We start from the raw sequence: 14121 nt of genomic DNA, 5'->3' as shown, positions 1-14121 counted from the left end.
TAGTCATATTTGCTGCGGCAGGGTGCCGAGAGTTTGTCTAGCTTAATTATCAACTGTCTTGAACGAGCGGCGACAGGGTCCTATGCTCAATTATCAACTGTCTTAAACGAGCGGCGACAGGGTCCTATGCTCCTAGATTCAAGTAGAAAAAGGAGCGGGCGAGGTCGCTCAATGAGAAGAAGCAGCGAGAAGCGTCCAAAAAGAACGGGCCTCCTCAAAAAGAGAATGATACTGAATAGCAAGATGATTAACGAAAGATTTTGCTTTTGCGTCACGGCCACCTCCAAAAAGAAGGAACGAATTCACCACCTCCTCTAGCGTCTCAAAGAAAGAGCGACTCTACGAGCCCAATCAGAACAGCTTGTGCTCCAGCGTCATGTCGGACTCCGGGTCGAGGCCGACGCAGGCGCGGAAGATGTTGGTCAGGGCGGCGCGCTGCTTGGCCAGGGCGTTGACGACGGGGGTGCCGGGCGGGGTCAGGGGGGCCTTGAGCATGTAGCTGAGGACGCTGAGGACGCTGTGGAAGCTCTTGTAGTCGCCCTCGGCAGCCTCGCCCTCGCCCTCGCCCTCGCCCTCGCCAACGGCCTTCCACTTGATGCGGCCCATCATCTCGGTCACGAGCACCAGGTCGATGATGAGCGGCGAGGCCAGCAGCGAGTCCTCGCACACGTTGAAGAGCGAGATGGTCTGGTGGCCGCCCATGAAGATCTCGCCGTAGTACTCGTCGAGGGCGCGCTTGCTGTCGCCGACGGCGGGCATGTACTTGATGACGACGGTGTGGTCCGGGTGCTCGCCGGGCGCGTACAAGACCGAGTTGGCCTCGACCATGTCGTCGACGACGGTCGACTTTGAGATCTCCTTTGAGCGGAACTGCCTGTACGAGCTCAAGTTCTTGCCGTCGTTGTTGCCCAGGTGGTTGTAGCTCGCGATGGACGTGAGCTTGATGCCGGCGCTGATGAGGAAGTCGACCAGTGCCGACTTCATCTTGGTCTGGCCCGACTTGAAGTCGTCGCCGCCGACGAAGACGCCGTGGCGCTCGGCCAGCTGGACGGCGCCGGGCACAAAGGTGTTTTGCGGCGAGCCGTTGATGAAGGGCACGCCCTCGAGCACGCAGGCGACGGCGAAGACGGTCGAGGGCGACACCTCGGCCTCGCCGCGCGAGATGGCCGCGAGCAGGTTGTCGGCCGTGTCGTTGACGCCGGCGACCTCGGCCGCGTAGCGCTCCGTGTTGGCGGTCCAGAGCACGATGACCTTGTCGAGGCCGTTGCGGGCCTTGAACTCGCGCACGTCGGCGCGGATGCGGTCGACGTGGGCGTCGCAGGCGCGGTCGCCCGGGATCAGGTTGTCGGCGCGGTCGCCCTGGTTGGCGGCGATGAAGTCCGGGTAGTAGACGCTGGGGAGCGGGCGCATGCGGCTCATCTCCTTGCGGACCTGCTGCTTGAGCGTGGGCTCGAGCACGCCGGCGCGGTCCATGCACGCGGCCAGGTCGAGGCCCGAGATGTCCCAGCCGCCGACGACGAGGTCGTTGGGGTGCACCATGGGCAGGACGTCGTGGAAGGGTATGTTGACGTCGCGGCGCGTCTCGGCGTCGGTGCCCAGCTTGACCGTCGAGCCCATGATGACGGAGCCGTAGTAGTTTGGCTTCTGGGTGCCCTCGCGCGTCTCCCACGTCAGGCCGCGGCGGTTGGCCAGCACGGCCGCCGTGATGGTCGAGCCGTTGTTGCCGCCCCAGCCGACGAGCATGACGCCGACCTTGGGAACCTTCCGGTCCACCGTGAAGGCGTACTCGGTCTGCCGGGGCGTGGCCGTGTACTTGCCGTCGGCGCCCTTGGCGACCTCGGTGGTGCGGTACGTGTACCGGGACCGGATCTCGTCGTCGGTGTAGACGACGTTGGGCGAGTCGACGGTGAAGAGCTCCCTGGGCGCCGCGGGGGGCGGGCCCTGGGCGGACCAGAGGCCGTTGCCCGTCCCGTTGGGGGAGTGAGGCTCGGTTTCAGCGTGAGGTGCCATCTTCCAGATTGAAGGTTGGAGGTTGGAGGTTGGAGGTTTCTGGTATTAATGATATCGATAATGATGTCGATAATGATATGTATGCGGATGCTGGGAAGATGGCGACCTAGGAGCTTGCCTGGCTGAATCTATGAGAGCGATGCGTGATAGGGCAGCTTTCGAGGCTACAAAAGGCAGGAAGACAGGGACCCTTTTATAGATGAGGGATGCTAGGGTGTCACGTCAGGTAGTGATGTGCCAAAAGGCAGTGAGGTGGGCAGGAGAGGCTGAGAGGCCCGTCGAGGTGGTTCAATGATAGGTGCTGAGTTGGACGAAGGATCTCAGAGGGTGTAGGGTGAGTCCGCCGCACTCCCCGGGGAGGCTGAGCAACGGGCTCCGGCGTAGGGGTGGTGGACGCTGTGTAGACAGGCATGTTAGACGAGATGTACTTTGAAAATATTGGGCGAGGCTCAGGAGTGAGCAGTTCATCCATCACACGTAGCCGTATCGACTGACGAGGGCTCAACGTCGAACGGCTAGTATGAAGGCGCGGGCGGGGTCTCGGTGACACATCTGTGCTAGCGACGATCCAGCACGCCCACCTCATGCAGGGAGGATGAACTCACGAGTTGAGGAGATTGGAAAACGTCTTGACGGGGCTGGTGATCGTGCCCCAAGAGAGCAGCGATCAGACAACTGTACAAGAGGTTATACTGAGGCCGTCAAGCCGATGGACGAGGTCCAGCTCCCCTGTGTGGAGGCAGTCCTACAGGGCCCTCAACAGAATCACGAGGGATCGGGAGGTGGAAAGAAAATTGTTGAGATGGGGCGGGATTGCAGTGAGGCGAAGACGAGGCTGTTTGCTGCTGTTGTGCTTTGTTGATCAGTCGATAGCAAGAAGAAGGGAAGAGAGGGATAGATTTTTGGCGTGCGAGCAGCGATTTAAAACGTGATTCACAGCTATCTGATTTTTTTCCGATCTCCTCTTCGTCTGGCTTGTGAAAGTACGGGAACACGACACGACGCGGCCAAGTGGCCACCATGCGCCCTTACGGGCTTAGCACAGAAACCCGGAGCGGGAGAAAGGAACAAAAGAACGGCCACAGTTCCCAGAAACCCCTGCCTCGGAACCGGTAAGCACGTAAACTACGTATAACCACAGCGGCGGTACGGTATCTTGGGCCCGGCGCTGGGTGGGATGTGGGCCGGTTCGTTCATGGGTTCTAGCGGTGAAGGGCAGGGCATGCAGGGCCGAACACCTCGACCCTGCAGAGCCGAACCCCGGCGCCCGTCTGGCTGGCCCAGTGCGGTGCGCCAGATAAACATGAAGGGTGTGGGCTGTGGCGAGGTGACGGCGGTGCTGGGATGGGATAGCGAGGTCCTCTGCAGCCAGCCAGCAGCCAGCGTGTGGTTGGAAGGTTGGCGACGGGCTTGGGGTAACGCAGCCACGGGCGATCGAATCAGGTTGCACGACTGACTGCAGCCGAGGGGAGACGTATCCTGCAGCTTACCCAGCAAGGTGCACAATAATGAGCCGATTGCGGCGCCCTGCCTAGCAGGAGGAAGCGAGGGACGTAAGAAGCACAAAAACACATCAGCTCAAAAGCCGACCCCGCGTCAGGCGGGCAGCAAGCAAGCAGCACGGGGCCGGATTCAGAGAAGCGAAGCGTTGCTGTAATGGAGGGTGAGATGTAACAAGCGAACCCAAGCGGCTGCCAAAAACGTCAACTCGGCGATGCCAATAAAAGCAGCTGGGAGAGGGAAGCGATTAGGCAGCTGGATAGATGCCCCATGCCCCGCCATTGCCCTGCATGCCATCCGCGCTGCTGAGGATATTAGGACACACACCAACTGGCACTTGGCAACATGGCAACATGGCAACATGGCACGGTCCAGCGTTGAGGTCTGGTGCCTTATCCTCAGGACGCACGGCATCAAAAGGGGAAGGAGGGGGGAGCACTGCAGCTCGGGCGCGGGGTTTTTGCCATGTCATGTTCCACCCAAAAATCCTGTGCTCAAACCCAGCACTCCGGCCCCGCGGCGGACAAAGTCGGAGGTAAAGGGGCTGAATCGGCTCCCTGGAATGGGGCCGACGCCCTCCGTCGTGTGTGTGGCCCCCCCTCTCACCCGCATGACACCGCACGTGCCAGCCCGTATGCAGCCAGAGTTCGCTCCTCCGGTGCATGGCTGAGCTGACACCCATAGAAACGGGGCTCCCATGCAGCCTCGTGGTGGCCGACGACGGCCTGTGGGATGGGCTGGGGGCTGCCGGCCTTTCACTGTGGGAGGAGGAATGGTTCGTTCCTGTTTTTATTTTCGCATTCGGCCCTCGCATTTCCTCCGCAGACACCCGCCCACCATCACCTGTAAGTAAGACACGCATGCAGTTATCTCGAAGAGGGAAACACTAGCCGCGCAGATGGTGTGGCAGCCAATTCGCAGTTGGAGGCCCGCACACGTGTCTCACATACCACGGACGCGGGCTTGACCGCAACTGTACGGGTACTACATGCCTCGATCAAAGAGCATAGGCCATCGTGTCCCAGCACGCACATGGACAGCCTCAGACAGCTACGGGCATGTGTGTGCAAGATGTAGGTAAGTATCCAGCCCGCAGGCACCCGCGAGGATGGAACCAATGCCCTGCCCGCCCTGGGGGAACACAATCGCGATAATCAAGGGACCAACGACGACGGCCACGGATCGGGTTGTGTCTCCTCAAAGATCCCGAGCAGCCGTCTTATTGCCTTACCCTCCCCTCCCCTCCCCTCCCCTCCAAGTGCGGCTTCTGCGGGTGCACCGTACCTTGTGTATGCTGAGCGCGCCTTTTTAGTTTCTGGTAGAGTGGCTTGGTACCGCAGGTGGCCGTGGGGGCATGGACGAGGCCCGGCCGAGACGAAACCGGCTCTCATGCCATGGGCCGATGCAGCGTGTTTGGCTTGCGGGAATGCCCACCCAAAGATATAATAATGCTCAGTGGAATTACAAAGCCAACCATGGAACCGCGGGGAGCCGAGAAGACGAGAAAAAAAGGAGGCGGCTGTCAAAGACTCGGTCGCGGGTCTGTCTCTGGCCCGTGAGCTAGCGGGTTTCAGCTCCCGCTCGCCTGGCATGCCACGCAGCAGCAACAGACATGACAGCCCAGCTGCACAGCCCTGGCGATGGAGCGATGTGAGCGATTGATGGGATGGATGTATCGAAATAGGTACGGCAGCCGCTTGGCAGTCTGGAGAGCTTCAATGACTTCAATGGCTTCGACGCTGCCATGATGCTGCCCCACGCTTGATGTCGCTGCTCCACCGCATTGCCGCCCTGAAATGCCCCCAAAAGGCAAACAGGTTGATTTGAATCGTCATGGATTTGCAAAAACATTAAAATACACCACTCACACACACCCACACACACACACACACACACACACACCACATCTGCCAGGACATTGAATTCTCCGAGAGGGCCCTGTTCATGCGCCATGGGGGATGGTAATTGATCTCGTGTATGGATACGAGGGTTGAGGGAAAATAAAAAGGGTCTGGACTTGTCATGGACCGAAATCCGGCATCCCGACCAGGGCGGCCTGGCTCGAGAGATTGACCCTTCTCCTCCGAACCCCTTTTCTCAATTCGCCCAGCTTGTCCAAGACCTTGAAACTTTGTGCACGATAGGCGACGGGACTGATCTCCATCGCCGCGCGGCGCACAGTCCCCATGTGCACCGTGCACAAGGGACAAGAAATGTCTTGGACGGACGAGAGAGTCTGGAGAAGCGGGGGTGAGTGGGATGACGATGTGCAAGACTGTCTAAAAACCAACATGCTGGTGAGTGAGAGAGCGAGAGAGAGCCCCCCGCATGCGCTGCCGCGAGGCACGGCGCCGAACTATCGACCAGCCTGCGGCTCAGCGCGCCCGCGTGCCGCAAGCGAGTCGATAAAAATACCTCACAAGAACGTGACAGCCAAAGCAATATTCCCAGACGATGGGGGCGACGGGTGTAAAAAAATAAAATAAAATAAAAGTATGGAAAAGGAACGGATAGTGTCTTTTGCGCAAAACAAAAGTAGCAACACGCACCCGGCGCGTCTCTCGGCCAGTTTCTCTGACGACACATGGATACCCGTGATGCACCGTCACACACTCTCTCGGGCCAGGAAATTAGCAACTACCGGCCGGGAGGATGGTCAGACAAAAGACCCCGTCCGGACATTCGCAACTCTCTGTATCGTACGGTGTGCACTGCAACATGCCGTCCGCATATAGTAGCAGTCTCCGGCCCTAGCCAGGGGGGATTCCATGCCACCGGCTACCCGTTGGGTGGCCGTTACATGGCGATGGCATCATGCCCAGTCATGGGAGGCCAAGACCGGCTGTTTTGGAATTGAGAGTTTGACCCATGGGGAATCGACCAAACCCCGTTCGAACTAGAGGATCTCCCAGATCTCAATAGATCTATCTGACACTGCCCCTTCCTTGCCTCGCCCGACTCGAGCTGAAAGGTTGTACCTTGGTTGGCATGCCGAACTCGACTCTGCGAGCTAAAGAAAGGAGAAGAAAAATGTCGGGAAAAGTGGCCGACGGTGCCGAAGCATGTCAGCCAGAGCAGCCAAGGATCCGGCTTGCTTGCGAAAGCGCCGGCGGCGGCACTATTCTCGGAAAAGACGCGATAACGGAGGAGACGATCAGACACGAAACGGGCAGGCTGGCGTGCTCGCTGGCGCAGCAGCTGCAGTCACGAGATGTCGATCGACTGCCAGGAACCTACGCTGGGACTCGTTCTTTGGCCTAATCGGGACGGATACGTTTGTGTGTGTATGAGTGAGTGTGTGGGTGGGGGAGGGCCTAGGCTGACGCTAGAGGATGTGGTAAGCATGCAGGCGGCTGTTGACGAGCGATGGTCGAGGCCAAGGGGGTGGGCGTCAGGGGTGGTGGAGAGGGGAAGGCAGCGGACGAGAGGGGAGGGGGTGGCATTTCCTTGCCTGCCGACCAAGTGCTTGCATCCAATGCCACGTCCGTTTCGGCGTATTTTTAAAATTAAGACATGTAACACGACAACGACCTGCCATCCTGTCGTTTTGGCCACTTGTGGCCTCATCTCTCCATCAGGCTCTTGCCTGCGAGAAAGAGGTCCCGTCGCAGATTGCTGCGTGTGTGCTATAGCTGGCGCTTACAGACGATGAAAAGACTCCCTCTGTTTGGTCGGGACTGGGCGGCTGATGCAAAATTGGGAAAATCTCTTGGTTCTGGCGATTTCTTGACTGGCATACACGGTAAGTGGGGTTGTTCCCTTGTGGACCTCGGATCAAGCTTGAAGCTTGTCAATTCCAGACCAGAGACGGACTGGAACTCCCCAATACCTATGCCTGCTCGGCTTTTCCAGAGCGCAAAGGCGCAACCGAAATCCCCCGGCATCGCGGACCTTGCCAAAACGCTTGCTCTCGCCCGGCTGCCAGCCGGGGGCTGACGGCCAATCTCGTTAGCGCGCCCGTCCTCCACAGCAACAGGGGCCTTTGTCCTTGGCCGCCGCGACAATGATGTGCGTCTTTCCAGGAACAGCAGGAAGGGATGCCCCCTGGGAGCGAGCCCGACCCTGTCCCCGTCTTGGCCGCCCTCTTGCGGCTCCAAGACGGATCATTGGCTGCTTTCGGATTGCCGGCCAATCTCGACGGTCGGACCCCGCCGGGGCACATGCCCTTTGGTGGTGGTGGTGCCTTGTGCCGGATTGATAGAGCCTGATGGCTGGCTGGCAATGCATTACCATGCAGCAGATCATCCCGCGGATTGCACCCCCAAGGCCAGTAGGATGGAGCCGGCTGTTCTGTTTTGCTGGCCCGAGGTGTCGCCAACAGACGGCACCGTACCGCAGCCGAGATCCGATGGGATATCACCTCCTCACTCTGCGGGCTGAATGCGACTTTTGCGGCACCCAAGATGAGAGGGACGCGGCATTGAGCTGCACCAGGGGATGAGTTGAAGCATCAACCAACACACACAAACACATGCACTGCACCACCAACACCAACCTGCATTTGCCGGTTGTTTTGGTTGACAAGCCATCATTTTGGCTGGGAAACCAGAAAGCAGGCTAAAACGGAAGCTGTCGGATGCAAGGGACGAACCCGACGGTTCGAACGCCAGATTATGATGTTCGGTAGGCTATTGAAAGCGGAAAGAGCACCGGCTGTGCGCCTCCTCGCGCCTGGCGCCATTGCTACTGCAAGCGTGGCGTCGGTTGTGGGCAGCGGGGATCCGAAACGACGCCAGTGATCTCGATCAATTTGGCAGAACCAAAGATTGCGGTGATTTGCCTGGCGAATGGCATTGCATGCTGCACGTATTATGTCTGTTTGGGATAAGGGGCAGCAGCATGCCATGCCATGCCATTCGGGCTTCTTCCAGTAGGCACCAGGCGCCGGTCCGGAGGACGACGGTTGCGTCCCAAATCTCCAACTCGCCAAGAACTCTTGCTGACTTTCTAGAAGGCAGGTTCGGCCACAAACCAAACGAAATAAGCAAGAGGAGCAACATCAAAAGCAAGAAAGGGCTGGACGATAAAGTCCGAACAACTGGGCAAACAAAGTTTGTGCAATGGAACGAGCCGCTTCGGGGATAAACTGTGATTTTCTTGTTTTGTCAGGTGAGCCAATCGACATCTCGACTGCATGTCTTCTTTCCTGACCCGCCAGTTCGTTGCCCAACATGTGTAACTCTCTGCACTATAGGCTAGAACCACTGACAGCTCCGCCGTTCGCTGCACGTGCGTGCATATGACAGAAACACGAGGAATAAGTGGCCGACGGTGGCCGGCCAAGCAGGGGAGCATATTGAAAGCACAGATGAATCCATCTTGATCCATCGCGGACGGAAACATCAACGGGCAAACAGTGGATAAGACAAGCAGGTTTGATCTTCGTCAGAGTCGAGAACGGCTTAGCTCGACGGCGAGGGAAGGAGCCATGTCGGCCATGGAGGGCAGGGACCCCAGCCCGTCCACACCGACAGCCCATCAGTGTTTAATATGTTTGCAGATTAACGCCTGTTCGAGCCGTGCGTTTGTGCGGGGACCGCACCCAGCTGCGGTGCGGAAGTCGTTAGCACAAGCTACACGAGCCTAGCGCGCATTGGCGAGGTCCAACATCTGCAGCAATGAACATTGAATGCATGCTGCACCCATATAGCTCCTCCCAAGCTCCTCCCAAGCTCCTCCCAAGCACAGCTCCCCCTCACTGAAGGAGGAGAGATCTGCGATCGGGCACCTCCGATGTGCCATTGGCCATCGCGCGCCTGACCCCAATCGAAATAAAGAAATGGAAGCTCTAGGCGGCCTTCCAAGGCGAGCCGTTCCAAGGCGTTCCGTTTCCTTTGTCTGGTTCAGGCTCGTTTGGTTGCATTTGCACCCATCTGCCGTGCCATGGTCAATTTGGGGGAGCCGGCCATTCACGGGAGGGCCACAGGGCCCTTTGACAGGGCCCCTTGGGCAGGACACCACTCTCCGCATTGCGTACCACACCGTCCCACCGCCCCCTGTGGGCCATCCATGATTCAGGGCAGGGGTACAGGCCCCAAGACAGCGTCCAGGGGCCGACGCTACGGCAGTGCCAGTCCAGGCGCTTTTCCCCTTCTGAGCTTTGAGCCGCCCTCGTCCTCACCTTTCGCCGCATGCCTCTAATGCTCCAATGCTCTGCTCTCCATTGCATAGCCAAACCCAAGGCCGGCCCCTCGACACTGAGACACGCATCGCAACAGCAATCGGCAGACAACCGCCCAGCTCCTGTCACCTGGCCCGAGACCAGCATAATCCCTCCCTCCGACCCTGGTGTTTCTTCTTTCTTTGTCCAAACGATACCCTTGACCCATATCTCCTGCTCGCCCGCCGCCGTTCCTGACCCCCTCCCGACTCGACCTCTTGCCACACACCCTTTTTTTTTTTGCTTTTTTGGACTACATCACCCCTACGTAGCCACGAGATCAGCTGCGTCGTCAAGCCGGAAACTCTACCAGGGACGCTCCCGGGTGCCGTTTATAGTACACACCGCTTCATCACAGTCTGAGAGAAACGACCAATCCCGGTTGGTCGCACAGAAAGCGCCCGCCGCCCGAGTAGAAAACGACCACCCGCCCATCCACCCCTTGCTGGGCAGGCCTGCGGACTTGGGTCATTCTCACCGTCCGAGTTTATAACGAGCCGCGGGCGCAACTCGACGGGAAACGAAAACATCACCAGAGGAGCTGAGGCGGGAGAGAAAGGAAGGGACACATAAGAAGCTGGCCCGACATGGCAGCTCTTGACAGGCAGTCGAGCTTCCTGCCGACGATAAAATGCTCGTCGTGTGGGAACCAGATCGAGATCTCCATGATGGGAGACCACATCTGCAGCGGCCCAGGAGAAGAACCGCCAAGTAAGTGTCAACGCAGGTTGCCGTCACGCCGCGTTCCTGCGTTTGCAAACGCCTTGCTTACACGCCGCCTTATCTGCAGTGCCGCCTCTTCCCGAGAAGGAAAAGCTTGACACCTTTATGCCCTTGAACAAGGAGGTCCATGAGAAGATTGGACGTGTGCCGGCACCACCAAAAGTCGACACCCTCGCAGCGAGTATGTCACTTGGAGCACCTCGCTTTACCGTGCCACGTGAACTGGCGACTGACAGAGACTTCCCAGACCGTACATACTATCGCGCAGGACAGCTTACACCTGTGAGCAACTCGAGCGGGACCGCGTCTCGTAGCGCATCGCCCTTGACGCCCAACTCCCGATCGCTTGCTGGCCGTTCCGAGGACTACTTCGCCCCAAAGATCGCGAATGAGGATGACCCGGCCACCCAGCAGCCCCAGCCGCGCCGACCCGGCGGATACGGCGGACTGAATGAGTTCGACGACCAGATGTACCCAGCAGACTCTGCTAAGAAGCAGGCCCCGAACCTGCTCGCCCGCATGAACTCGATCGCGCCCGGTCCTTTTGATGCAGGCAGGAGGCCATCAGCAGCCAGCCGGAACCCGCCTCCAAGGAGGCCAAGCGACGACGACGGCATGCGCGATATGGGCAACCCCTACGGCGAGAGACCCACCACTGCCAACACCAACGCAAGCTTTGGTGGCGGTGGCAACCTACCGAGGGCACCGAGGACGAATGGCTATGGTGGGTTTGGACCTCCGCAGCGTTCCCAGGACGAGTTCGAGCCGGAGCCTCTCAACTCCCGATCGGGCACCTTTCCTCGCGAAAGCGAGCCCGCAGACCGCCTGCTGCGGACACCCTCCGAGCCTGGATCACGCCCAGACCGGCAGCGGAGGCCATCCAACGACATGTATGCTCGACAGCCACCGATGGGCCCCGACACGTCGCGCCCGCTGCCGCCGAGGACGAGCTCCAACAACAGGCCGCCGACGCGCGATGGTAACCAAGCCGCTCCTGACCTGGCGGTTGAGTTTGGAATCGGAAACCCTTACCACAGTGCAAACTCTTCGCTTTCATCTAGCGGCTCCAGCCGCCCGAGCCAGCCAAGCTCGCAAACCAGCCCAACCCGCTCGTTGCGGTCGGGCCCAGCAAGGAAGCCATCTGACACCTCAAACTTGGACAGCCTAATGCAGGACCTCCAGTCCTCCATGGACGACATGGCATCTCTGGGAAGGGACCGTGACCCTCCCGCCCCACGTGATCGCGGCCACGAGCGCACTGGCTCTTTGCGCAACCAGTCTTCGACTCGCCGCCAGAACAGCCGAAACGATCCCTACTCGCAACGGGCTCCATCGCCGCTGCCGTCTCCCACCTGGGATAACTCGATGGAGCGAGGAAACGCCGGGGGCCGAGGACGTGACAACCGCGGCCCTCCATCCCCCCGATACTCTTCGCCCGAGCGGGTTCCCGAAAGGGCGGCCCCACGAGTTCAGTCTGGCGGACGGGAAGCGGTGCCCAAGAACCGCGGCAACTGCAAGGCGTGCCGCGAACCCATCACTGGAAAGAGCATCTCCAGTGCAGACGGACGCCTGACGGGACGGTACCACAAGGCATGCTTTGTGTGCACGACGTGTCGCGACCCCTTCACGTCGGCCACATTCTACGTGCACGACGACATGCCCTACTGCGAGCAGCACTACCACGAGATCAACGGGAGCCTGTGTGGAACGTGCAACATCGGCATCGAGGGCCAGTACCTGGCCGACGAGCGGGACACCAAGTACCACCCGCCCTGCTTCCGCTGTGCGGACTGCGGCCAGATCCTGAGCGACGGCTATTTCGAGATCGGCGGCCGCCGTTACTGCGAGAAGGACGCATGGAGGCGCACCCAACCGGCGCCCCAGCCGACCAGCAGAGTTGGTACGCCAAGTAACTTGGGCCCCGGCGCTAGACGACCACCCCCGGGCGGTCTCGCTGGCGGCCCCAAGGGGTTCCCTGGCAACAGGGGCATGCCTGGCCAGCCATATGGCATGTCGGGCGGCGGCGGCAACAACAGCAGGCTCGGCCCCCCTGGATCCCGCCCCAGGATGGAGAAGCGTATGACGAGGCTGGGCATGATGTGAGCTTGCCAGCCACCGAAACTCGATACAGTTTTTACCGAAGCTACGACGCATTGCGAACATAACGACGACAAGAGACCTGTCGTTTTCCCCCTGGGATGCCAATTTTTGAACATCTCGGGCTCTATTTGGAACACATTCACTTTGTTCTTTTTGTTTTGACCCTCGCGCCTCCAGCAGGCACAGCGCGGCATTTTTTTTTGCCACCCTAGGACCTTTCCCGGTTTGATTTTAATTGCAATGTACACCCTCACATATACAGTCTGCTTCATTCTTTTGCCTCAGCCTCTTCCCCCGTTTTCGGACGCCTTCGAGACCGAGGCCCCGGATGGAGGACTTTTGGATACCCAGCGATGACATTCATCGTTTTATACCCCTTTTCCTTTTGAATTCCATTTGATATATCAACAGTTCGCTCTGTTTCCTTTCTCTGCATCTTCTTTGTTCACTCACATACACGGTTTTTGGATGTTGGGTGGCTCGGTCTGCTAGGTGGCGGAGTCTTGGGCCCAGCTGGATGGAGAACGTTCTTGTGTGTATTGGAAATTACGACGGCGAACCAGGCTGGCCCTATCGGTCAGCAGGGACCAGCATTACTCTGCCCCTCGCGTGCACTTTTGTGTTCCTATATCCCAGCGCAAAGGCACGAGAAAGAGAGAACGACAATGAACCCCGAGCACGTAAATAACAGCATCGCCCTGAGAAATGACGGGAGATTTGCTAGTCTGGTCTGGGCGTCCCTCGAAATGGGGTTCTGCCACATTATAGCTACATAAAACAATTCAGGTACCCTACCTCGACATGTCAGAGTACCTACCACATTTGTTACCTATCCTCTTGACGAAAGCCCAGGCCCAAGCCACGTGCGCCTTGTCTTGGCTGTTCTGGAACGTATAATGGCCCCATGTTATGTCTCACGCTTTGTCTGGACCCGTCCAGACAGTTTGGAACTCACCACCTCAAGGGCACCATCACCAGGACGACAATTGTCGTCCGGGACGGACGCAAGCCCCTTGCCGCGGAGGTAAATCGAAAAAAAAGAAAAAAAAAGGCTGGTACGTGCTAGAATACAGCTGTGATGCCGACTTTCTAGACTCGGCGAGAGCGTAGCCGACTTTTGCATGGTTCAAGGGGTGTTTCTCGCGTTTTTTTTTTTTGTCTCCTGATTCCACCCTTCACCCCTTTCCCCCCCTGTCATCCTGTCATCCCATGAACGGAGTCGCCACCGCCGTCCTCCTGCCCTACCTAGACGGGAACAGGCGTGGGGTGGAAACGATTCGGGCGGTGTCGCCGAGGCGGGGACGGGTTTTGAGGGGCGTCTGTCATGTCTTGTCTTTTTTTTTGTGGGCGCGCTTCGCCCGACATTGTTCGGGGAGATCCGCTGCGGTGGGCTGGGGGACTTTTTTTTTTTTGACATGATGCGTTCCGCGTTGGGGGGGGGCTAGACGGAAAACTCAATTGCTAGAGGGCTTCCATGTTCCTTGGTGCATTCTGTTTGGGCCGAAAATCGACAAAACAAAAACCGAAAATGGACCAAAAGGGGAAGAAAAGTTTTCAGCGGTAGGGAGGGGGAGGCGAGGAGGGAGAGCGAGGGGCTGGGGCGGCAACTGTGGTGCAAGTTTCATGTT

The 14121-nt window shown here is 58.7% G+C and overlaps 3 protein-coding genes across 3 annotated transcripts; 1 reads left to right on the top strand and 2 right to left on the bottom strand.

The window, feature by feature from the left end:
* Positions 1-64: 64 nt before the first annotated feature.
* Positions 65-2956, bottom strand: GGTG_02699 (inositol-3-phosphate synthase). The gene is made up of 2 exons (XM_009220474.1): positions 2616-2956; positions 65-2406 (listed from the first exon to the last, which is right to left on the bottom strand). The coding sequence occupies exon 2, from the start codon at positions 2008-2010 to the stop codon at positions 352-354; it is 1659 nt and encodes a 552-aa protein (XP_009218738.1). The 5' UTR covers positions 2011-2406; positions 2616-2956; the 3' UTR covers positions 65-351.
* Positions 2957-3135: 179 nt separating this feature from the next.
* On the bottom strand, positions 3136-3982 carry GGTG_02698 (hypothetical protein; the record flags this gene model as incomplete). Its single annotated transcript, XM_009220473.1, has 2 exons — positions 3136-3541; positions 3879-3982. 2 exons carry the CDS (start codon positions 3980-3982, stop codon positions 3136-3138), a joined length of 510 nt encoding a protein of 169 aa, XP_009218737.1.
* Positions 3983-9901: 5919 nt separating this feature from the next.
* GGTG_02697 (hypothetical protein) lies at positions 9902-13448 on the top strand. Its single transcript, XM_009220472.1, has 3 exons — positions 9902-10381; positions 10461-10574; positions 10641-13448. Exons 1-3 carry the CDS (start codon positions 10258-10260, stop codon positions 12494-12496), a joined length of 2094 nt encoding a protein of 697 aa, XP_009218736.1. The 5' UTR covers positions 9902-10257; the 3' UTR covers positions 12497-13448.
* The last annotated feature ends 673 nt before the right edge of the window (positions 13449-14121 follow it).

The sequence above is a fragment of the Gaeumannomyces tritici genome, assembly GCF_000145635.1.
Source record: "Gaeumannomyces tritici R3-111a-1 unplaced genomic scaffold supercont2.2, whole genome shotgun sequence".
In the NCBI taxonomy this organism is placed as follows: Eukaryota; Fungi; Ascomycota; class Sordariomycetes; order Magnaporthales; family Magnaporthaceae; genus Gaeumannomyces; species Gaeumannomyces tritici.
This window is presented reverse-complemented; position numbering and strand designations above follow the sequence as displayed.